This window comes from Helicoverpa zea, chromosome 31 (genome assembly GCF_022581195.2).
Source record: "Helicoverpa zea isolate HzStark_Cry1AcR chromosome 31, ilHelZeax1.1, whole genome shotgun sequence".
In the NCBI taxonomy this organism is placed as follows: Eukaryota; Metazoa; Arthropoda; class Insecta; order Lepidoptera; family Noctuidae; genus Helicoverpa; species Helicoverpa zea.
This window is the reverse complement of record NC_061482.1, coordinates 8,418,677-8,444,248: the sequence shown is the minus strand read 5'-3', so window position 1 is coordinate 8,444,248 and position 25,572 is coordinate 8,418,677. Positions and strand designations below refer to the sequence as shown.

The window sequence follows — 25,572 nt, the reverse complement described above, 5'->3', positions numbered from 1 at the left end:
TCAGATTATAGTATACAAAAGTGCAATTTAGTAATATTATAATATTAAATAATATAAAATTATTAAATCGATTCTTTATTTTAACGAATCGGATCATTCAATGCAAAACTTCTATCACCGTCGCCATCTTGTCTATGCGTCTTCAAATTTTAAAAAAACAACAAATGTAAACAAACATGGCGAGTTCGATCAGAATTCCCGGTAATTACGATTGGATTTTCAAAAGGTATATTACTAAAGGGATGCTAAATATGAAAGGTTTGAATGCGTCAAAATAGTTTAAATTTATTTAGTTATTTTATTTAGTACTCACAAATACGGTTTGATTGGAAAGAAAATAAATATGAGCGTAAATAATTAGGAAAGTGTATGACTCATTCGCAGACCCCGATTGGGGTCTAAACCGAGCTTACGGTGACATTGATGTTCAGACCCCAATCGGGGTCCGCTACGGATTTGACGGTTAAATAGGGATAACTAAGACTCCTATTTAAAGAAATTGTGTTGGCAACACTGCACACTTTCTAAGTATATCTTAGACACCATTGGCTGTGTTTCGGATGGCACGTTAAACTGTAGGTCCCGGCTGTCATTGAACATCCTTGGCAGTCGTTACGGGTAGTCAGATGCCAGTAAGTCTGACACCAGTCTAACCAAGGGGTATCGGGTTGCCCGGGTAACTGGGTTGAGGAGGTCAGATAGGCAGTCGCTTCTTGTAAAGCACTGGTACTCAGCTGAATCCGGTTAGACTGGAAGCCGACCCCAACATGATTGGGAAAAAGGCTCGGAGGATGAGTGTTGGCAACACTGCAATTCACTACATGTCAAATTGTATTTATTATTTCCAATGTTTCCAACGATTCCGTTAAATAAATCTCGTTTCATTATTTTTTCTTAATACCTAACATGTAATCAATTCTCATATACTTATTAAATTTATACAGCAATAAAACTTTTAGCATTAAGGAAGTTGTACCTCTTTTTTCCTTCTTGCTTAAGCAAAAGAATAATTATGTGGTTAGATTACAAAAAATAAAAGTAAAAAGATGTATCATATACTTAGAATCATTCTATACAGACTGTGGGTTGTCTCGACGTTAACCCTATTTTTTGGTGTAGTTGTGTTTTGGTTTTATGGATTTCTAACAGCATTGGTTGTTTTCACTTTGGGCATTTCAGGTAAGTTTTTCATTTATAACTTCATCGGTTTAATATATACACACGTAACTAATAAAGCTGAACAACTGAAGCACTTAATATTAACACTACAAGAGAAAACTTCGACTAAGGTGAATTTCTACATTCCCCTAAATAACATCAGTCATGCAGAGGTAAGTTCCAGTTATTGCAGGGGAGCGCCTGTAGTTGCATACCTACCTTGTAATTTGAGGTGGGAACTAATGATGACATACTTATAGCAAAACAAATATTTTAAGATAAGATACTTGATGGATAAGATATAGCATATCTGCTTCAAAGTAAATCTACTTTTATATAAGTACCTATTTTGAAAGTTAACCAATGTTTGTGTGATCCACAGTAACAATATTGTATATACTATTTGAAAATGAAATAATGTTCAAACCTGCCTTGAATTTGACTCTATGTTGACTGCAACAAGTTTATAATTAACTTTCATTTCTATTTTAAATGTGTACTTACCTACTAACCTAACCTAACCTAATTCTATCTGAACCTATAAGGTCATCATTGAGGATTCTAATAAATATAGTAGGATATCAATAGATAAAAATGCCTAATCAAGATTCACTGTTTACCTAAACATGTAAATAAAATCTCAGCATATGAACTGAAGATTCAAGACATATATACTTTATTTGAGGAAAAGATAGTAAAGTAACAATAGATTTCACCATTTTATTCCCTTATCCAACAACTAACTGAACGTTGTTCAAAAACTATGAAACTACTACATAGAGATAGGATAGACTTTTTATTTGAAGATGACACTTAAAAACCTAATCAAAAATAACTCTCTCTGGTGCAGTTTGAATAAAATACTTGTTTTATATATATTCATGATTGTCAACAGGTATACTGTATAATGCTCAAGATCTGTTGCTGTATTATCCCAATGATCCACCAGACTCCAGGGTATTTGTCCTTCAACCCAGTAACTACAAGCTGCCCTATGAAAGCATCAAAATAATCAACAAAGATGGCTTCAAAATTCATTTGTTTCTTATCAAACAACCTGTTAATAGCAATCATAAACCCACCATGATATTTTTTCATGGCAATGCTGGCAACATGGGTCAGAGGTTAGTAAAATTTTTTCCTTAAATATTTACCTATGTAATTTTATATTCTTTGGAACTGCATGCCGTTATATAGAATTACATTAATGTTATTTGTTTTTTTTTTTCAGACTTTCAAATGTGTCTGGCTTCTATCACAAGCTAAACATCAATATACTCATGGTGGAGTACAGAGGATATGGTTTGTCAGAAGGCTCTCCATCTGAGAGAGGACTGTATGTTGATGCACAGTCTGCACTTGACTACATAATGCACAGAACTGATATAGATGTCAGTAAAATCATGATATTTGGAAGATCATTAGGTTAGTGGCCACATAAATCAAACCATACTACTGAGCAAAACATTAAAAGACATTAGTTTGTCAGCCTTAGGATATGTTTGTTACATGCTAAGAAATTATTATACTTCAATTGTTTTGTTACCAAATAATTTCTCCGTTATGTATGGGCAATGTACTTTTTACAGGTGGGGCGATAGCCATCGATTTAGCATCTAGGTTGGAATATAGGAATAAAATATGGGCATTGGTGGTAGAGAATACTTTCACCAGCATTCCTGATATGGCACAAGTTATACTGAAATGGAAATGTTTGAATTGGCTTCCACCTTGCTGTCATAAGAACAAGGTATTTAATCAATTAGCTAGCTCTAATAAGTTTGCTATTTATCGGATCTATGCACGAATATGCCACATAGTATAGTATATTAATAAATTATATTTTTTTAGTACTTCTCCTTGAAGAAAATGGCGCATGTAATGACACCAACTCTAGTGATATGCGGTTCAAATGATGCTCTTGTTCCACCTGCAATGGCAAAAGAGCTGTACCTGCGGTGTGGAGCTGTGTGCAAGAAGCTAGTGGTGATGCCTGGGGGTGGACACGATGACACTTGGACTTGCAGAGACTACTACTCCTCGGTGCAACAATTCTTGGTGAATGTCCCACCCTTGCCTGGTGAAATTGGTCCATTCTTTGATGATGATACAAATTCCACTAAAAGACATACAATTGTGCATACAGTATAGTGCGGACTGGGTACACATTTAGATAAAATATGATTTTACCTTATTATGATTTTATAAAGTTTATATAGAGAAATATTTTTAATAGTTTTTAAATTCCTGTAGCTTATTGTGTAGATATAATACTTCAAGTTTTCCATTATAAAAATTTGGTACAAAATGGCGATACATAGTAATTAAATTTTCTCAGTAATATTACCTTCCACCACAGCTTTGTGTTATTTTTAAAAATAACCGAATTATTTGAATTTATACCATGCCACTTCAATATTTTTCTAAAATCGCACAAATGTGTATTTCGATAGTACCTGTTAAGATATTGCTACCTACGAAAATGTTTGCAGCACCGTCGAACATGGTCAAGGGACAAAAGGAGGGATCAACCATGTACCTGCTCCTCCTTGAAGGCACTCGAATGTTTCAGACTGCTAGTTCAATAGTGCTCAGTCTGAATGTTTCGAATGCACCCGTGTATTAAGCTATAAGACTGAAAGCCCGATTATGTGACACTTTAGATTATAGTGGTTGGCAAGTCAAGTAATCTGTCGCGGAGAATTCAAATATCTCCAAAATCGATGGTGCGTGTATGCATATCCTAGTGGTCACAAGTATTTAATACCCGTTGCCATGTGTTCGACTGATTGAGTTTCGTCGCCAGTATTTATAAGCAATGTTTAACTAAGAACTGCCTTAGTAAGAGAGGAGCTTTAGTTAAATCAATTCGTTATAGAATTAAAATATTTTTATAGTCAAAGCAATTATTTTGTTGATATGAATTCGATACAAAGCTTTAGTGTATAAATCTAGCACAAGATCAGTAAGCATTATACCTATTTGTTATAAAGTTTTGTGTGAGTCACAGTGTGACATGTGTAGCAAGCGGAGATTTCTCGTCCAGACTACTTCGCTTTACTACTGACCACACTATTCCTGAAGTAGTTATGTGACTATCATCTAGCTGATATTGTAGCTCAGTGCTACTTAAGGGTTTTGTAGCGGCTCCATATTTGCGATTTACTTACACGGCAGGCTTGATTTTTATATTAGTGATGGTTAAAATATAACTTCCTTGTACTTCTGGGATAGCATACCTATTACAATAGATAGACACCATAAAATGTCTGTAACCATATTATTGTTTCTTTAATGTAATTCTGCTATAAATCCATTCACCTAATATTTTGAACTATCCTATCCGTCAAACTTCATCCGCCTTGTTAACGTGGAAGAAGCTGTTTCCTTATCTTACCTTCAGCCTTGCAAATCTTGGGCTCTCACAAATACTTCAGAACTAAAATTAACCTAAAATATAAAGGTTACCGACTGAAATTATTAATCGAAATAGCTACAAAACCCTAATAAAGTCATGGTACAAGAAAACTGAACTTTAATAGTTGTAGGCACTAAGTTGTACCTACTGTGTAAGGTAAATTAGAAAGTCTGTATCTGTGAACGACGTGTGCTGGTGCGGATTTCGTCCGCATATGGCCGCTCCAAATATTATGCCCTATTGACATCCAAATTACTCGCGCTCATTTAAGCGACATGTATACGTACCGCACAATTCAACGAAAGTACCGGTATGTATGTTAAAGGACGTAAACCGTACCCGCATTCGCCTGAAAACGATTTCCTGTTCAAACGATGTGGTATTGTTGTCACATGTACAATCCTGCGTCCTATAAGGGCAGGGCTAAAGTTTATGTTAGATCTTAGCTCATTGGTTAGATAGCGCCTCCCGTAACAGCAGTTTAGAGGGTTTTCCTTAAGTAAATGCTTAATGTCGTGCTCTATATTGCACCGAAGTCACAAGTCTTCCCAATAAGTACCTACTATGTATATAGTTTACATTACCTAGCTAATAAATAAGTTCTCAATTACATACGTACAATGGCGCTAACTCCCTAACCAAATGAGAATAAGAATCTCTACTTATTAACAAATCCGTCAATCAGTATTATATTGACGAATTGTCCAAAGCGATCAGCTATTTTTATAATGTTCCATATCTACATTATTATAAATCGTTGTATCAAATTTTTATCAGATGCTAATTAAGAGGAAAGCAATTAACACGAAGATAAATTAAAATCAGGATTGCCTTTAAGAAAAAATAAGCGCAATAAAATAAGTCAAGCAATAAAACGACATGTCTAACATAAAAATGTAACGTACCTTATTGCGGTACCTAATGCTATTTTAATGTTTAGCTGCTTATAATGTTTGGCTGTTGTGGTGCCAAATTTTATTTTATAAAATTATATTCTGTTTCATTGTTTGATGTGTAATACGATATTATAATTAGCAAATTGAAGCATGTCTTGCGTTTATCTGGTAATAAATTGAATCCGTTCTTATTGGTTCCTATTATTATCCTTTACTTGAGCAGCTTTTTTCGCTATTTAGTTTTATTACTCGGGTTCTAATTCTAGTGTACACTGTTGGAGAAACATACCATGTTCAGCATGCATGGAGGGACTGCTTGACCTTGACCACCTCTACACATACCGACTATGTGGAAGTGTCGTCAACTTGAGCACACGAAAATTATCGGCATCCATCTACACAGGACTGCAGGAAGAGTATCTTTAAACTATGATGAGTCTATTGCGATTTCGGCAGCAAATATCATTAAATGCGTGTTGTTCGTTTTGTGCAAATTCGTCCAGGATGAGAATGGTTACAAATTACAAACAGCAGTAAATTCCTAAAATATTTATTTTAATATACGAAGTTTCTTTAACAATCCTCCACGTATGGTACCCTAATGAATATGAATGTATGTAAAATTAAATTCTATAAACATCTCCAGGAGAGAGGTAGGTTCATACAATATGTATTCTTATAAGCACGAAATACGAAGCTAAAGTTATCGAAATCGGAAAGACACTCGTACAATTATCCATTAAATAAAGATACAAAAGAATCAACTCATTTTCGATCATGAATAATCAAACTCCTCACTAGTACTTTTATGAATATCAATTAAACATCAATCAACATCCAAAGATAAGTTGTGTATATAATTGTAAATAGAAGTGTAAAAGAAAGGAAATGGAATATAACAACGATATAAAGCAAAGGTCTGAATGAAATCATCGATAATAAATAATGAAATTAACAACAAAATATAATGTTAATTTTGTTTTCAGATATACAAAAAAGTAAAAAAGTAAATAAATCAACAATTTGTATCTGTCGTACTCAATCAACTATATTAAATTATTGTAGTAACATAAACATATAAAAGATACTACATTATGTATAGTTATTATATGTCGCTTAATACCAGATACTATTACAATATTTTCAGAGATACGAATTTAGAGGCACATAATGCCACGAGTATCATATTACGTGAAGTGTTCATTTGAATGTTCGACGTCTACTCCCCACACTACCGCACGACAACGCATTACACATTAAACGATTTAAGTCAATATTATTACGTGTTAAACTCCATAATATTATATTTCACGATTTCTAAAAAAGTAGTGGGTTTTAAAGGACTATTTCCTAAGGAAATAATGTTAAAATACACCAAGGAAGACAACAATGAGATAGTCGGAATTACGTATTAGAAATCGGTTGATTATTATAGAATCGTTCAGAGGAATGGATGTATGACTCTGTACACGATGGTCTGTATGTGTATCGGAGTGCAGGTGTCGCAGTGCAGCGTGTGCGTGGGCGAGTCCGTGGCGTGTTGCTAGCGGCGCGCGCCGAACTCGACGGCGTCGTCGTCGGTGATGTCTCCGTGGCGCCACAGGTTAAGGCGCGAGCTCTTGGCGTGCTCCTGCGCCGCGCGGTACTCCGCCATCAGCGCCGCCAGCCGGTGCTCGCGCACCGTCTCCAGCAGCACCAGACCCTCCTTGATCAGATTCTGTGCAACATAACATAACACACGGCTAAAGTCAATCTCAAAATCATACTTCAAACTTTGCAGCCAAAAAACAACACTTTTTGATTGTCAAAATTTATAAGAGGCAGTTCCCAAAAGTTTAACAATCTTGATATGACTTTTTACTTATAAAATTCAGTTAAAAATAAAATATGAATAAAAATCATTGTGCCTACTCTGTTACACCGTTACTGTGTTTATCATAAACATTTCAGGTACAGTATGTAGGTCGAAAAATAAACTAAGTGACAATGGATCAAATCGAGAATAAATTATTGTTAAGTACATTTTATACTTCTGTCTGACCGTCAATGATGCTTTAACGCTATAAAAGCTGGTCTAATTAAGATGAATGATGCGACAGAGATAGGAGACATGGGACGGATATATGAGAAGAGAGAAGCTAGTAAGCATGTGGATTGAAAAAGGCATATTTAGTTGGACAGTAAAACTGTAAATAAATCCAGAATGATTTGTGTACTGCGACCATTAGGTACAGTCAGCACCAAAAGTCGATGAACAGAATCAACATGACAAAACACCTGTTCACAATAAAATGCCATAAGTTATAGTCGCAACTAGGAAACAAAATAGACTGTACACCAGAAACTTACAAAAGTCGTTAAACACGAGTATTTCAAAAGTATCTGTGCACCAGTATTCCTAAAGTCGCTGTACACCATCAATCCAAATGTCGCTGAACATCATTGTATCAAAAGTCACTAAACAGCAGTAAATACAAAATTAGGTTAACAAAGTATATTTTTAATGTTGCCGTGTGTTAATGTACTTTTGACGCTTATGTTGTTCAGCTACTTTTGGGACAGTACTTGCTTGACCTTAATAATGTATGTTAACACGTTAGTATCTATTTCAATAATTTTAATAATTATTTTGGAAATACACTCTTTTGCAAAAAAAGCGGGCACCTATGCGAAATCTTAGTTTTAAGGACTTTACGTGTATTTCAAAGGGTTTTAATGATTGTAGTATGTTTCTAGCATCAAAAGGGTTAGCCAAGCATGCGTGAGAGTGTATTCTAAATTTGAATTTTGTACAATTGCTAAGAAATTGGTTAAACCTTGTTTTGGACTAATTGCTGGCAGAAAGTTCGTCGGTGCTTTGAAAAGTTTTTGAAGTGATTTTCAGAAAACTGATAATGCAGGCTTAATTAATGTACCTTTTTGTTAGATCAAAACATTTTTTAAAAACTATGCGTATTTGATAAAATTTTCACCTGCTCTAAATGGACTATACTGATGATTGATGGCAATGTTAAGAGTTTTGGTATTTTAGTGTAAAGCGTTCTTCTGTTTAGATATTATACCCACGTGTTTTAAAATATCGCTTTTTCATAATTAAACACTATTTAGAGGAGTATCAGTACATTGGGCCGCGACAAAACCAATTTAAAGTAAGCAGTGCCGATCGCAACTCGTCTCCTATCGTACTTTGACATTAAAAAATACCAAATTTTGTGATAAATGTTAAAATTAACCACATGAAAAATGATGAGGAGGGTTTAAGCTATCTAAAAAGTCTAATTATTGCCGCGTTGAAGCTCTCTATCTCCATAGGTATCGGGTTACTAAACGATGATTTCGCTGAAAGGGAGTCAAGAATTCAAACGTATGTTTCTCAAGAAATGAGCAGATAGCCAATTATTGTTATGATTTAAGCAGGAAAGTGCTGTAGATGCTAGGAAATCTCGGTGCAGGCAAGTTTATTTAATAAAATGTCAGTGGGATGAAAACACGCTATTTGAACGCTCAGAATCATAGATCTTCGGAGGTCTACGGAGTTTCCCAAGAGACGAGGTTGTTTGAAAAACAGTGATTACGAGACCTAAAGACCTCGTGCTCACAGTCTATGCGCTATTTTCTGTATTTTGTAGAATTTCAAGATTTTTAAAAATGTTAAAGTCCGAAAGGAGACGAGTTGTGATCGGCACTGCTTACTTTAAATTGGTTTTGTCGCAGCCCAATGTACTGATACTCCTCTAAATAGTGTTTAATTATGAAAAAGCGATATTTTAAAACACGTGGGTATAACATCTAAACAGAAGAACGCTTTACACTAAAATACCGAAACTCTTAACTTTGCCATCAATCATCAGTATAGCCCATTTAGAGCAGGTGAAAATTTTATCAAATACGCATAGTTTTTCAAAAATGTTTTGATCTAACAAAAAGGTACATTAATTAAGCCTGCATTACCAGTTTTCTGAAAATCACTTCAAAAACTTTTCAAAGCACCGACGAACTTTCTGCCAGCAATTAGTCCAAAACAAGGTTTAACCAATTTCTTAGCAATTGTACAAAATTCAAAGGAGATTGCCCGTTTTGTAAGGGAAGTTGGGTCCCAGTGAAAAATGTTTGTGCCCTGAAGATTTTTATTTTAACTAATAGGAAAAACATTGCATTTTCATAATCAGAAACCTTTTTTCATTTATTCACCCTGGTTCAAGAGATATCATTATTTTTCTGTTTTAAGAATATAGGTTATAATTAGAAATTGACATGGACTATAGATCACTATGAGCATAGAAATATGTACTGTAAATAGCAGTACCATGGAATTATGTCTCTATTTATGCATAAAGTAATGGAATTGTTATTATGTGTTTCCCGCGGTTACACCCGCGTCCCCGGGAACACCTTTCCATACCCGGATAAATTATAGCCTACCTAATCAAATCTTTCCTCTTTATAATATTAGTATAGACTCATAATTACCGTTATTGATAGTTATTATTATTTTAGTAATAGCAAGGGAAATAAAAAAAAAACAAAACATGAATAAACTATTTATTCTTCATAAAATATTTCGTCCAAAGATTGAGCTGGAGCACTCACATTGTTGAAGCGGCCCCAGCTTAAATACCACAATACTGTCATAGTATGAGCACAACACCCTACCGTACGGTTACCCACTAGACAGTTACAATAGTAAGCAATGATACTTTCTAAAGAATTTGCCCGATCTTCATCTCTACTTATCAACAAATAAGAGTAATATGTTTTATGGCTCACATGGCGGGACTTAATTCTAGTCCTAATTAAATAATTATTTTGACCCAATATTAAGGGCAAATCCTCTTCCAAGACATCATTGCTTACTTCAACATTATAAGTACCATTACTTCTTATGTGCTCCCCATAATAGGATCTAGCCTGTTTTAATTGGTAAGATCCCAATGCAAATCTTCTTAAATCATCTAAAGTTAATCTTGGAAAATGATCTAAATGGGGAGCATTGCTGTCTATGTTTTGGAAAACCGTACGTCTCCTATTGATGTTATCCCTTCGAATAAATTCCCCCAAATAATTACTACTGTTTAATCTCGCCTGAGCAATTTGCACATACTCTGCAGCGTCAGGTCTATCTTCAATTGTTGGGTGGAATTTATTCAAAAGGGCACAAACAATTTTAAAATCATCCATAAGGTGTGTTGATGCTCTGTTAAAATATTCTTGTCGAAACAGTTTGTAGTCTCTTTTGATGCGACCATTTACAATTTCAACTACCCATCTACACATAGTCACACACCTAGACTTGTTTGCTTGGTCAGTGGTCAATTGAAATTCACCTTCCAATAATGACTCAGGCATGTATGTTTTATAATTATAGCTTTGGAGTTCAGGGATCACGTCTCTAAATCCCCTATCCAATATAAAGACATCCCCCTGTCTAAAAAATGAGCGCATTGGACCACTTTCATTACGAAATAGATCACTCATGATTGTCGAGTCATTTTTTGTTGCTTCATATGGTCCAATGCACTCTAAAATATATCCATCACAACATGTGATTAAAAAGGGTTTAACCAAATTATTATATTTGTGTAGACTATATGTCTGTTTCTGATATTTGTAGTTACTACTACTCTGTACATAAACATATGTACCATCACATATGACAATAGCAGGTTTAGAATCTGGAGCCATGCTACTGTCTCCGAATAGACCTTCAGGAATAGTCCTGTTACGTGAGGCCACATTTTGTATATTAGTGTGATTAACTCCCAAATGCATTGGTACAAAATGTTCTTTTAAACATTCCCTAACAATGTTCATTTTTTTTTCTAATGTAGATCGTGGCAATTGAAAAAGAGTTGCCAGTCTTTGGTTGCTGTCCCCTGTCCTAAGTTTAACAAGAAATGTGCTTAATGCAAGGCTAGGATTTCTAACCTTATTATGTAAAGTAGGAAGGCTATTTAATATTTCATTAAACTGCATCTCTGTAAGTCCCAGCCAATAATGGCGTAAATGTGCATCCATTGCTGCAATATTATTAAAATCTAAACTTCTTTGAGAAGCTCTTTCCAGTATGGAAAATATATCATCAACTTGAAAGCTAGTAAAGTCATTTAGGTTGGTAGTCAGTTCATCCCACTGATTGCTATATAAATGGTGATGACAGATTCTAGCATTTAAAGGTATATATATATTGTACTGCAATAACAACAGTTCCTTTATAGTCATAGGTACTAAAAGACGTTCATCATTATCACAGCCTACAAACATACAGTGACGAGAAGCTGCAGCAACTCGTTTATACTTTTGTGAGTTAATCTTAGATTGAACTCGTAATGCTTGTTGTGGTTGAGATGTTGGAGCTGGCATTGGAGGTGGTTCAGGTATCTCGGGGTCTTCTAATGAAGATAGAGCTGCATCCATGACCCTTGCAGGTCTGTTTGAATCTTGAACCTCCAAACGTCTCGTCTCCCGAGTTGCTGCTAACCAGCAAGGAATGCACACTTTTTGTAAATGTGGAACCTAAAATGAAATAGTTGGTATTAGTGAATATCAGAATAGGTACCAAACCCTATATTGTTATTGTGCAAGCATATGAATAAAAATAGCATCAATTAGAAATAAACTATGCAGCATTTTTTCTGAAACATTATTTAGAAAATGTTAAACACAATTGCAGGGTATGAGATCTCAGGTTCAGTTCCAGGATTGGGTTTCTGGGTATTTCCATTAAGATTTCATGAGTAGTAACCAGAAGAGCCTGGAATACTGGGTTTGTGCCTGGTTGATTGCATGGTCTCACCGTTATTACTTAGAACATAACTGACAAAATGTATTGTGTACTGTTAGGTACACCTCTGCCTAATCGTCGTCACGCTTGTGATTGGGGATTATAGGCGTGATGATACAGAATGTTATTAAATAATACTCACCAGATGTGCTAAAGTCCATCTTAAAATCATGCTACGTTGTGGACAGTCTAACTCAACTCTGTGGGTTCTCCGACTTGCAACAGAGATACCACATCCATAACAAACATTTAAGTGACCATATGCAGGTGATATATCCTCGTGGGATCCAGTTATATTTGACAATATCCTTTCTTGCAACAGCAAATAACATTCAATACATAGGATATCATCTGACGTTACCTGGAAAAGATTATATTCTATACTATTCTATATTTATAACTGCTTAAACTTGTAAATACATAAACTCTCATAAAGAACTAAGTTTACAGTGCTAAGTTTACTCTAATCAAATGTTATTTTGAGTTTGCATAATGCATTTAACCACTATATTTATATTGTCCACAATAATTATTATTGTTTATGCACACGATAACTTACAGGTGTAGGCGTTGTCCAAGTTCGTAGAAGAACTGTCATTTGCTCGTTCAACTCCTCAACTGTATACCGGCGTAAATTAGACGCTAGTAAAAGGGAACAGTTAATACAGCGTCGGTAAGACAGGCGGTGTGCCCGACTTCTGGCTGGGGTAGACATAGTTCTGACAAAAACAGTTCGGGAGTTCAATATCACACAAGGATTTCACTAAGAGTCAAATTGTTCTCCAAGAATAGCACTTTATCTCACAAAGAACAGCACAAACAAGAGTCAAGCACTTAGAGTCAATATCTCACAAAGAGGAGTCAATTATCTCACAAAACATAAAGTAAGTACGCGAGGAACTTATTAGCTCAACTCGGTGGTAGCAGAAAGGCACGTATCGTAAATAATAACTAAGTAAATACGGAATTCAAAACTCAACGTATTATACAAAGCAATCACGAACACACAACGAACGAACGTCAAAGTGATGTGACATGCGCAAGTAAATGTTGCCAGAGCAATTATATTTAATCATTAATAAATCGATTTAAGTTTTTAAATTACGTAAGGCTTTTATTTTAATTTAAAATCGCTCTTATCTTATCTATCTTATCTTATCTGTTCAACAATATAGACTTATCATGAATATAGTTAGAATAATAATTAAAAATAATTGTATTTTTTTATTTTTAATAACTGTTTTGTTTTGATATCGATTACTCTATTGATTAAAATACGTAATTTTCAATAGTTATTTGATATCTGGCAACTTTTTTTTGTTTACCAATCAAACGGATGTCGACGTAATGTTTAACTATTAATTAATTTTAACTTTATTCCCAGGGTGAAAGAAATTGTATAAAAAATAATTTGGAAACAAAAAAATAAACAATATTTTTAGGTTATTATTCCATTCAGGCACACGATACCACAAAAGGGACCTGCCCCGTGGCAATCTCCTTTAGAATACACTCTCACGCATGCTTGGCTAACCCTTTTGATGCTAGAAACATACTACAATCATTAAAACCCTTTGAAATACACGTAAAGTCCTTAAAACTAAGATTTCGCATAGGTGCCCGCTTTTTTTGCAAAAGAGTGTATTTCCAAAATAATTATTAAAATTATTGAAATAGATACTAACGTGTTAACATACATTATTAAGGTCAAGCAAGTACTGTCCCAAAAGTAGCTGAACAACATAAGCGTCAAAAGTACATTAACACACGGCAACATTAAAAATATACTTTGTTAACCTAATTTTGTATTTACTGCTGTTTAGTGACTTTTGATACAATGATGTTCAGCGACATTTGGATTGATGGTGTACAGCGACTTTAGGAATACTGGTGCACAGATACTTTTGAAATACTCGTGTTTAACGACTTTTGTAAGTTTCTGGTGTACAGTCTATTTTGTTTCCTAGTTGCGACTATAACTTATGGCATTTTATTGTGAACAGGTGTTTTGTCATGTTGATTCTGTTCATCGACTTTTGGTGCTGACTGTACATGATACAGTCTCAATAAAATTGAATTAAATGGAACCACTCAAGTGGTTGCATAATTCAATATGCAATCACTTTATACATCGAACGATTACTTATAGAACAACGTAACCATGGAAGACCTTGATACCGACATTAAGACCGTGTCGTAATGAGATCGAAACACTTTCTCCTCCGACCGTTCCCAATATTCTATCTTCCTGTTGTTTTGCTTACCAGAGATATAAAGAAGATGGATCAAAATTGCCCCACGTCCTATAACAATGTGACGTATCTCAAAAAAAAGATAAAAATGTTTAAAAAAAAATGGCATACTCTCTAATTCTTTTTTTTTACACCTTCATACGAAAAAAATGCTTTAAAAATTGTTCAGGCCCTGTTATGAAAACATCGTTCATAGGACTATTTATGGACTATTTTATTAATAGCCCGGTCAAAATAGACATAAAAGAAGTGGTCAAATAACAAAAATTCCCACAGAGCTGATTTTTGGTGGAGAGCTAGATTTGATCATTATAAATAAAATACTAAAAGTCCCCATCGATCCCATGTGTGCGTCAAAAGTTATTCGAGGTCAAATGTCAAAATTTTAGGTTTTTTGTTTTTTTTTCGAAAACGGTAAGTTTTATCAAAAAAATACATCAGACCAAAATTGTAGATCTTTCAATTTTCTACAAAAATGGCATTAACAGTTTTCTCCTAAATCTTACCATTCCTGAGATATCGCGATTCAAAGAGTCACACTGTACATGATATGCACATATAAGCCATGTACATACGAGGGCTGCCTTTAAGTTGTATCGTTTGAAATAAGTACAGACAATCTAATAGGTTAATACCATTTATTGTTTTTCAAAGAATTCTCTGCAATATTTAATGCACTTTTGCACGCATTAAACCCAGTGCTAGAAACATTTATTCCATTCTAAAGTGGGGGTAGTCAAATTGGCCGATTTCTATGAGTCAACAGCTTTTTCAGGTGTGCTGAAACGTTTACCATGAAGACTTTACTTAATTTTGTGGAATGTAAAACAATCGTTATGCCCACGGATCTTTGTCACGGTATGTTACATGTTGGTCTGCGACAATTTATTATCTTGGGTCATATCGGGTTTTGAACTACCTTCACGTGGCTTGTCTCTAAGGCTAGATTGCCCACTTTTAAATCCTAAATATCAGCGTACTGCAGTCCTAAGGCATGGTTCTGCATCACTAAACACAGAACAATTTTTTTAAAGCGCTGAAGTCGCGACAATCCTCTTTTAAAGTTGTAGAAAATTATCGCACGCTTATTTTCCTTCGACATTTCCATTTTTATCCAGAAGACTGGGGTTGGAAATTGATACATAATATCTGGAACCTATTAAAACTTTACTCCCACCTGGTCCAGGAATACTCCTGACATAATTTTTTGCAATTGCAAAAAAGATTGTAGTATCAAATCATCCTCCGAGCCCTTTTCCCAACTATGTTGGAGTCGGCTTCTAGTTTAACCGGATGTAGCTAAGTACCAGTCCTTTACAAGGAGCGACTGCCCTATCTGACCCCCTCAACCCAGTTACCTGGGCAACCCAATACCGCTTGGTTAGACTGCTGTCAGACCTACTGGCTTCTAACTACCCATTACGACTGCCAAGGATGTTCAATGACATCCAGAACCTACAGTTTAACGTGCCATCAGAAACAGTCGTTGGTGTCCAAAATATGCTTAGAAAGTACATACAAACTTAGAAAAGTTGCATTGGTACTTGTCTGACATGGAATCGAACCCACTCATACTCGAGAGGTTGGTTCTTTACCCACTAGGCCACCACGAGTTTTTGTATGAATCTGATAAATCTAAAACAATCACAATAATAGTTAACCCAATAGTTAATATCAATAATGACATCATATTAGAACATGACGGCAATTATTCCCTTAAACTATCCTAAAATTGTCATGACAGTTAGTGGAGTAGGCCTACAAGAGAAACTACGGTAAAAAAAACGCGCCGAGTACACTACCTCACAGGTGGCGTGGAAATGTGTGCATGTCATGTATGGAATATACTTTGAAGCGCGATATCTCAGGAATGGTAAGATTTAGGAGAAAACTGTTGATGTAATTTTTGTAGAAAATTTAAAGATCTACAATTTTGGTCTGATGTCTTTTTTTGATAAAACTTACCGTTTTCGAAAAAAAATAAAAAAAACCTAAAATTTTGACATTTGACCTCGAATAACTTTTGACGCACACATGGGATCGATGGGGACTTTTAGTATTTTATTTATAATGATCAAATCTAGCTCTCCACCAAAAATCAGCTCTGTGGGAATTTTTGTTATTTCAAATGTCTATTTTGACCGGGCTATAAATTGTTTTTTTGTTTGATAGGGTATACCTCACAGGTGGTCCCATAATCATCAGGTCAGGATCTGATGATGGAAACCCTGAGAAATTCAGGGCAACTTTTGAAAGTTGTAGCCATGCGCAGGATAAAAACTTGACTATAAGGTGTATGTCTTATAACACTATGCAACAGTGAAGATTTGGAGCTGACCTGATGATGGAGACGAAAGAAGGTCGAGGGAACTCGACAACTGAATAAGTAAACTACCTCGTGTTTGGGCTTATATTATTTGTATTGAATAGACCTTTGCAACAGTGAAGGTTTACAGCTGACTTGATGATGGAGACCAGAGAAGGGCGAGGGAACTCGATAACTGAATATGTAAACTATCTCGTGTTTGGGCTTATATTATTTGTATTGATGAGAACTTTCCACTTATGCGGATAGTGACAACTGTGCTTGTCACTGAAAAGCCAAAAATAAAAAAAAAACTTTTTACAATACAATAAAACCGACTCCCAAAAATACTGAAAGGCAAAAAAAAAACTATTCTTAGGAGCATCGGCCTAGAAGTCGGTGGGGAAATTAACTTGAGGTAGTTTACATATTCAGTTGTCGAGTTCCGTCGACCTTCTTTCGTCTCCATCATCAGGTCAGCTCCAAATCTTCACTGTTGCATAGTGTTATAAGACATACACCTTATAGTCAAGTTTTTATCCTGCGCATGGCTACAACTTTCAAAAGTTGCCCTGAATTTCTCAGGGTTTCCATCATCAGATCCTGACCTGATGATTATGGGACCACCTGTGAGGTATACCCTATCAAATAAAAAAACAATTTAATAAAATAGTCCATAAATAGTCCTATGAACGATGTTTTCATAACAGGGCCTGAACAATTTTTAAAGCATTTTTTTCGTATAAAGGTGTAAAAAAAAAGAATTAGAGAGTATGCCATATTTTTTTTAACATTTTTATCTTTTTTTTGAGATACGTCACATTGTTATAGGACGTGGGGCAATTTTGTATGGATTGTGATCCGTCTTCTTTGTATGTACTTGTATTTTTTGTTTTTTCCTATCTCTAGTAAGGAAATCAACAGATTGAACATTACTGTTAGTGAGTTTTCTTACAGGTTACAGCACAAAATGAAAGTAACCAATTAGATTATCTGCTAGCCTTTTCCTAACTGATGATATCCTCCTAGCCGATTACCGGCTACGACTTTTCTCATATAGGGAGATTAGCCAACTGCGCAGGACATATTATAGTACACAAGCATTTGCGCAGGCACTCACTATGCCTTCACTCTGATAGCCCGATGGGACGGTAATCCGACACGACCGGAAAGAAATCAGCAGCAGGACCGACATTAACGTACTCTCCGATGCACGGGCGTATCAATCGCCAAATTCCAGAAATCACTACATAATGAGGAACCCTAGACTTAAAAGCTAATAAAAAAGCATGTGTGGTAATAAAAACTCATTCTTTCCCATTGCAAGAAGGTGCATGTCATTGTCCTCAGAATGTGAAAAAAAAGCTCATAAAAGTGAATATACAATGAAAAATAAGTGTTTTGTTGATTACCTTGCCGACATCAACGTTAGTGTTGGGATCAACGAGGGTTACGCAGGGGGGTGGGCCTCGGGTCTCCACGTTGAGCAGCAGCTTCCTGTTGAGGGTATCGGCAGAGAAGGCGGCCACGGCCTCCGACCGGTCGTCAGGGTCCGAGGGGAACTTCACACAGCACAGCGAGAACTCGCTAGCGTATGCTGGCTCAGTCTCCGTGCCGGCGGGCAGCGTAGACAGTCGCGTGATGCTCACGACCTATGAAAGGGTTATTTGTATTATTGTACACTTAATATACCATTTCACATGAAACAGAATGTACCAAACTAAACACGACGTTTACTTACCTCACGGTTTCCATAGTCAATGTAGAAAATGTGGGCCATTTTATCTTCAGTAATTTTCTCAACTTTAGCTCTGTACCATTGATCGTCTAATGTGAAACGAGCTGCACAGATGGCGCCCCGTCTAGGGACGTAAGATCCAGGCAAGGGAGCATTGTTCTTGAATTCTTGATGAATTTTCTCCATAAGATTCTCAAGCTTAGTGCCCAAATCAACGTTCTGAGCATAAAAGTTGCCTTCAGGTGTTATTTCGGTAATCACAACTTTCTCGTATTTTACGGTACGATCTTGAATAGGAGCATTTCTTTTTTCCTCAGTTTCTTTTTCAACTTCTACATAATCCTTCCATACGCCCAGGCGTTTCTTAATAGCGTTTTCTTCAGCGGTTTTGATTTGACGCGCGAATTCCGACGTTTCAGCCGTGTGGTGCATTGAGGCGAGTCCATTTTCGACCAAGGCGACCGATAAGTTCTCGTTTTCGTTCCACAACCAACCAATGAAGTTGCCAGCTTTGTCCATCTCTTCAATACTCACTACTACGTCACGCTGAAGGCATCTTTCCTTGGTGAACTGCAAGGCTTCTTCGCCAAATGGCTCGGCATTCTGCATGCCACCGCCCCCGATAGCTGGCCGCGATGCTCTCGGACAGTTGATGCCAGCCAGGAGGAAGGTCACCAACACAGATTCTTTCGGAATATATATCCTCATACGAGATCCACTGGCAACAAATTCAACTGTGGCTTCAGTCTTTTGAGCTCTCTTTAGGAATGGGAAGAATTTCTTGGCTTTGGCAGAGTCCCCACTGGTGTCCTGGATGCGGTGAGTGGGTATGTCCTTTTTAGCGTGAACACCAATGCCAGCTTTCTGCGCCTTAAGTTCTGCTTCCAGAAGCTTGTCATAGTGAGAACTTCTTTGATCATTGTCGTTTCTGTACCGGACCACGGTGGCATAGCCCTTTGACACTAATGCTTCCGCCAGATTACTGCATGACAAACAAAAGCATATTAAGGCATCTTCAAAAAGTGAAATCATTTGAAAGCTGTACACAAACACGTAATAGATACTTACACTCCTCCTGAGATAACAGTGCAGCAGCTCTTTTCAGGGAAGTTGTCTTTAGCAGGCTGAATGTAATCGACAGTCACGTTAACCTTCTTTCCAATGACTTTTTTTCTCAAGAATTCGCGGGCTTCGTACATCCACGGGATATCATAGAGGGGCTTGAAACCCTTTGGCCTCGGAGAGTTCTTGCCTTCCTCATCTGGACTGTTCCTGTAAATTTAAATTGTTTTAGAAAAGCGCAATGTAATTATGTACATATTTGCAGCATGTATGAGGGAACCTACTTTTCACGTGGCGGTCTTATGCTGGCTAAGAATATTTTCTTCTGAGTGTTGTTGGGCATCTTGACTACAAGTGCATCACCGTTGACAACTTCCAAGACATGGGCAGTAAATTCTTTGTCCTTGGCAGCAATGATGGGAGCATTGCTTACGTAGTTCGTCCAAATACGAAGCTTAGCATCTTTGGCGGCTTTTTCAGCATTCCTCAATGCAGCGGCACCTATAAATGATCACATACATAAGTCTTCCAAAAACAATCATAATTAACCAATCAGGTATTTATCTTAATCCTTTAGCAATTTGATTACCTCCAACTCCGTTTACGGCTTTTGAAAGCGTGTGCAAAAAGAAATCAATATTAGTGTGTGCTTTATTCAGTAGATTAAATAAAAAATGATTAAAAAATTCTTCCACTTAAATGTATTTTTTTTTATTTATTTATGTAATATGTACTTGTTGTTTTTGTTTAGTATAGCAATGAAACTTAGTACATACTTGGCACTAAACATTCAAAGCAAGTGCCAAATATATATTTTTTAACAATGCTAAAAGGTTTTCCTAAATTAACTGCAAATACGCATACATAGTGATTTTAATTACCAGATTTCATGACAGCCAGAGACCAGTCTACGCATCGGGCAAAGCCCTGTCTCAGGAGAGCCTCAGCAATGTTGCCCTGAGGGTGCAAGATAGTTCCCACATAGTTGTTGTTATTGACAGACTCAAGAATTACTTCCACGTCTCTTTGCAGCAGTTTGGACTCCAGGAAGAAACGAGCCTCTTCAGCATATGGCTCTGATTCTCCATCTTGTCTCACGGGAGGGCACTAAAAATTAATCCAACGTAATTGTTATTAGTAAATAGTAGAACATTGATTATCCTCAATGCGTAAGGGTATAAGTCAGTCAATAGAATAAACATAGATTTTAAACTTTTTATCCATTTACTTACTCTAATTCCCGACAGCATAAGGGTGATCTGGTAGTAGTCCGGAAGCAAGCAAAGTCGGACAGTTGATCCATCGCGTACATACTCGATAATCGCCTTGGTTGGCTGATTATTGAATTTGTTGACAAAGCTCTTTGGGCTGTCAGTCCAAACTTTGATGTCTCTCACATGATCCTGTTTAAAATAATAATAAAAAAAGTCAAACAATTGACAACGTAATACAAATCTTCTGTGCTAGAAATGTCATATTAACACATGTAACTTACCTGTAGATCAGTTCCCCAAATGCCCTTGTTTTGCGACTTGGCAATATCCTCGATCTCAACCAGTCTTTTCAGTTGGGGTATGTTTCTGCCACCATCTCTAACCTTTGCCAAGCCTTCAGCAAGAAGGGCTTCAGTCAGATTTTCATCTTTAGTGGGGTCCTTGCCAGCCCACACGCTTCCGTACTCTCTGGTCGCCGAATTTGGTGGTTTCTCGGCGGTGAAGATGACTTCCCGACCCACTAGTTTCCTGAGGAACTCACGAGCTTCCCACGCGTAGGGCTCGTCCTTTGACTCCGTATCACTGTTAACAAGGAATTCATATTAATTTTGTTTTCAAAAGTAACTTCAGAGGGTAGATTAAATAGCTCAGCAAGCTTTGTAGTTAAATAAAAAGAAATTCTTATTTTGAAGGCATGGTTAGCAGTGATGTAGGTTTACTAACAGTTTGATGAGTCAAAACTCCATTCTTATGTTTCGCAATGCACAGGTTATGTATAAAATTATAAATAAGCACATTTATGAACAATAGCCAATGCAAATACAAAATAATTGTAAGTTTTTTTTTAATGGATCATCATTAAAAAAAATATTTTGTTAATTAAACTATTCTAAAAGAAATACAAACTCTTTCAAACTATTATTACGAAAAAAAAAAGTTTTTTGCATAATATTGTTTATGTACCTACTATAAACTGAATACCTTTACAGTAGGTGGAACCATAAAACAACATGTATTAAAATTTCTATTTTAATGTGTGACGAAATTGCTATGAGAAGAGTGAAAGAGGTAATGATATTGGAATAATTTGCATACTTCTTTTGGACATGAGACTGTACTGTGTTAATAAAAGTAAAACCTAAATTGTGCAACACAAGAAAATATAAAGTGTAGTGAAACATGTCTGTTAGAGCTTTAGACAGATATTATATGTAGGACAATTAGTGTGACACACACATACTTATTACACAGAAGTTTTGGAAGAATTGAAAGTTTTGTGTAGGTAATTAGGTACGTTGACGGCGCCGAAATTTTCCGGAAAGGAGTCTACGTTTGAATAAAGGAAATGTATTTTCAACGACACATTACAGCTCAAAGCCTTATAAGTAGATGATATAAAAATATGAATTGAGAACCTTCTCTTTTTATGGGAAGTTGCTTAAAAATAGAACATTTTTCAATAACTACCAGATTTGAGGACCAACAAATATTTTTTCCATGTCCAAAACATAGGGATTGCAAAAGTAGTAGAGATCGAAATCTTTAAGCCCATCCAGTGAGAAGAACCACAATGTAACACAACAGATGTGTGGAACGCTGTCTTGTTGTCCAAAGGCAAAGGCAATGACTTAGAGGTGATTTTTCAATTACCAGATAACTTTTATGAGAAAAATATGTTCGAAGTTTTGGCAGCTTTTGTATAGAAAAAATTTCAAAGCGCTATGTTTATTCTTCAGATAGGATGTGACTGATGATTGAAAAAGCAGTCCATATTCACTAATGGTGTCAAATTAATTTTCTGTCTTTTGAAAGTACAATTTCTTGTCATTCTCTAAGAATCACTAAACTCTAATCAAATGCGAAAGTGAAACCAAAACGGTTCATTTTTAATTTTGTTGGTATTAGCTGAAACACGAAAACTAGACCTGATTGAATTAAAATTAACAAGCATCTTTCTTGTTATAATTACATCTTTTTTGTTGAGTGGTGTTATTTGAAGCTGTTCAACATAATTTCGTAACTTTGTTCATTAGATATCTTGGAGCTACATTTTAATTATGCATGATACAAATGCATTGACTACAACTTAAAGATACTGTGTTGCAAATATTTTTCAGAAAAGCTCGTACAAATGAATGCTATTGAAGGTCAATCATGAGAAATCAATAAGACCTTTATTTGCTGAAATTGCCTCATATCAAGTCAATTGGTAGTTTTCTTATGTTAAGAAAATCAATAGCCAAGCAATTTCCTCACTAACCTTCAGTACATAACCAACACTTTTGCCATAGAAATAATAGAAGTATATGTAATGATGCTGCCAAAAGGAAAAGGCTAGGCAGATGATGAAGTACACACTTCACAAAGAGTAATAAGATCACTGTTAAAGTGATTATTTTGCTGATATTATCAACAACAACTAATGCTCGGTGAAATCAGCAGTGGGTCAACCACAACTTAAAATGTTGTCGATTTTCAAATATGAGTTTGTTAAGTTGTGAATATATTACTCTTTGTATAATTTCCCTATGCAAGTGGCACCGGAAAGGGTAAACAATTTTAATAATGCAGCTACAGCTATTTGAATAGTCCCACCACAATAATAGATTACCATATGTTACAATCCTTGCCATATGGTACAAATGGAACAGAACAGTCGACTATATGTTATTGAGTATATCTTCTATATTTCAGCTTTGGTTAGTTCTGTGGAAGCCTAACATAAAAATAAACTCAAACCTAATAAATTGGTAGGTCACAAGTATAATGTACAAAGTATTCGCAAGTTAAACGCAAGCAAGGCACAAATAAAATGGTGTAGGAAACTGTAACTTAGAAACTAAGAACTACAACAGTTTAAAATTTGTAAGTAAATATGAAGGCAAGCTATTCCCCTCAAAAAAGTGTTTCTTAGCAATCTAGTTAATCAGATCTGCCACGCATAGCTACTACTGCTAGAAGAGGAGAATGTGTGTCTACCTTGGATTGATAGGTATTATGGAGTAAGAAACTGAACACATATGGGGAGTTAAAAACATAAATATTAAGATTGTCATCATAAGATATCATAGACAGTCACAAAATACTCTGGTATATTATGTATAGCTAATTTACTAAGGTACTTTTAAGCAGTATATACTATGGGTAACCGCACAGTCAACCTGATGGTTACCAACTTTAAAAAAAATATATATCTTGAAACCAATCAACTTATCAGTTTATCTGAAGCCAACTAAACATCTGCTCGTTGTAATTGCTTTCTAATCTCCATCTCCATATTGAGCTATGAGCCCAAGCAAACTCCTGGTCAACTAAAAGTATGCAGTACTAGTATAAGGAAAAATGATTTTCTTAACAATGTAAAATCAATTTCATGACATAAAACATAGTACAATGAAGGTGAAGTACAAGAATCCGATAAATGAGACTCACTTGTTGGCGGTTCTCTGGCGCGCAAGCTTGGGTGCCGTGATGCCGGAGAGCGCGATCACTTTCTCTGGAGGCGGCCCGCCTTGAGGCTGTCGCCTTATTACTATCGTATCTCCCGATAGTACCTGTGTGGTAAAGATAGTTGCTAATTGTATTTCGCATGATTACACACAAATATATACATGATATACACTTTAACTACATAGGACCCTTTAGATTCGACTTTCCAGCTGGCACAAAATGAACATATAGGTAGCAGTAAAAGCAAGCCATTGAATTATTATCGTGAACAGTTGGAGCATACAGGTATTTTTTGAACAGGATTCTCTCTTTAGCATGTGCACGACGGGATGCCAACGGGGCAAATTAAACGAGATCGGCACGAGGCATCTTGGCCTATCTACTGTTTATAAGAAATACAGAAAACCCGAAATTGTTGTATTACCTGCTTCACGATTCCAATTTTGTAAGCAGGCGTCGGTGCTGGAGCACTCATTTTTAATGTATTTCTTTTGTGAAATCCGGCAAAAGAATTATAATGTTATAAAATGACTGATGAGCGAAGAACTAACAAGATTGGCGAAACGTGGCCGCAGCTAGTGTTTCCACTATTCAAAGTTTAAAATAAAGTGATGTTATCGGTGATACTTTCTCCACAATACGTGTGACTGATATTCTCGTCAACAAAGTATCGATTTTACAAAGGTGTATCGACTAACATGTGAATAAAAATAGTATGAGAATGGCAACACCAAATGTCGACTAAGCAAATAACAAGAATAAATAAAAAAAAAACTAAGCAAATAATGACAAAAATAATAAAGAAAAATCAAATTTTCTAATGGCATGTATTTTTACAAGTTTTCACCATGATTATCTGTTGGATAGTCCTGAATATAATCTTTCATAGATGCCATTTTACAGTGACTATAATAACAAAAGTAATCTGTCCTCTTGGCATTTTCTAATTTGTATACGATAACCAATCTATATCTTTTACCCAAATATTAAGGTTTTGATAAGATCATATTCATACTAATAAATATTATAATGTTGTTTTAAAGATTTACAGAGAAAATCGTTTATAAGATGTGATTCGACAAAAATTTCTCAAAATGAAAATCGACTAAAATAATCGGTTGAGACGACGCCACTGAATTAAAGAAATGCACACGTAATACACAACGTGGAACGCGTAATCAGACTTGAGTTAACTAATTTACCATAAACTAATCTTAAGAATGAATAAGATTAAATGCTCTTATTAAAAAATATTTCACTAACACATAAAAAAATATTATTTATACGTTCAAAAAAGA

The 25,572-nt window shown here is 35.7% G+C and overlaps 3 protein-coding genes across 3 annotated transcripts; 1 reads left to right on the top strand and 2 right to left on the bottom strand.

Annotated features, from left to right (window-relative positions):
• Window positions 1-849: 849 nt before the first annotated feature.
• On the top strand, window positions 850-5,663 carry LOC124645415 (protein ABHD13). Its single transcript, XM_047185220.1, has 5 exons — window positions 850-1,179; window positions 2,054-2,282; window positions 2,390-2,583; window positions 2,748-2,908; window positions 3,010-5,663. The coding sequence occupies exons 1-5, from the start codon at window positions 1,047-1,049 to the stop codon at window positions 3,307-3,309; spliced, it is 1,017 nt and encodes a 338-aa protein (XP_047041176.1). The 5' UTR covers window positions 850-1,046; the 3' UTR covers window positions 3,310-5,663.
• A 343-nt stretch (window positions 5,664-6,006) lies between these two features.
• Window positions 6,007-24,884, bottom strand: LOC124645413 (staphylococcal nuclease domain-containing protein 1). Its single transcript, XM_047185218.1, has 10 exons — window positions 24,699-24,884; window positions 24,257-24,378; window positions 21,106-21,406; window positions 20,843-21,013; window positions 20,492-20,717; window positions 19,895-20,111; window positions 19,617-19,820; window positions 18,552-19,530; window positions 18,223-18,462; window positions 6,007-7,189 (listed from the first exon to the last, which is right to left on the bottom strand). Exons 1-10 carry the CDS (start codon window positions 24,747-24,749, stop codon window positions 7,016-7,018), a joined length of 2,685 nt encoding a protein of 894 aa, XP_047041174.1. The 5' UTR covers window positions 24,750-24,884; the 3' UTR covers window positions 6,007-7,015.
• Window positions 9,998-13,729, bottom strand: LOC124645414. The gene is made up of 3 exons (XM_047185219.1): window positions 12,813-13,729; window positions 12,396-12,614; window positions 9,998-11,985 (listed from the first exon to the last, which is right to left on the bottom strand). Exons 1-3 carry the CDS (start codon window positions 12,966-12,968, stop codon window positions 10,015-10,017), a joined length of 2,346 nt encoding a protein of 781 aa, XP_047041175.1. The 5' UTR covers window positions 12,969-13,729; the 3' UTR covers window positions 9,998-10,014.
• Window positions 24,885-25,572: the final 688 nt, after the last annotated feature.

Bases quoted from the DNA above. Each gene is read 5' to 3' on its own strand.
- LOC124645414 (XM_047185219.1), bottom strand. From the start codon at position 12,968: ATGTCTACCCCAGCCAGAAGTCGGGCACACCGCCTGTCTTACCGACGC. The intron at 12,615-12,812 runs GTAAGTTATCGT...AATCTTTTCCAG, and splicing joins CTTGGACAACGCCTACACCT to GTAACGTCAGATGATATCCT. The intron at 11,986-12,395 runs GTGAGTATTATT...ATTTCATTTTAG, and splicing joins GATGGACTTTAGCACATCTG to GTTCCACATTTACAAAAAGT.
- LOC124645413 (XM_047185218.1), bottom strand. From the start codon at position 24,749: ATGAGTGCTCCAGCACCGACGCCTGCTTACAAAATTGGAATCGTGAAG. The intron at 21,014-21,105 runs GTAAGTTACATG...TATTTTAAACAG, and splicing joins TTTGGGGAACTGATCTACAG to GATCATGTGAGAGACATCAA. The intron at 20,718-20,842 runs GTAAGTAAATGG...ATTAATTTTTAG, and splicing joins TTATGCTGTCGGGAATTAGA to TGCCCTCCCGTGAGACAAGA.
- LOC124645415 (XM_047185220.1), top strand. From the start codon at position 1,047: ATGTATCATATACTTAGAATCATTCTATACAGACTGTGGGTTGTCTCG. The intron at 2,584-2,747 runs GTTAGTGGCCAC...TACTTTTTACAG, and splicing joins GATATTTGGAAGATCATTAG to GTGGGGCGATAGCCATCGAT. The intron at 2,909-3,009 runs GTATTTAATCAA...ATATTTTTTTAG, and splicing joins CTTGCTGTCATAAGAACAAG to TACTTCTCCTTGAAGAAAAT.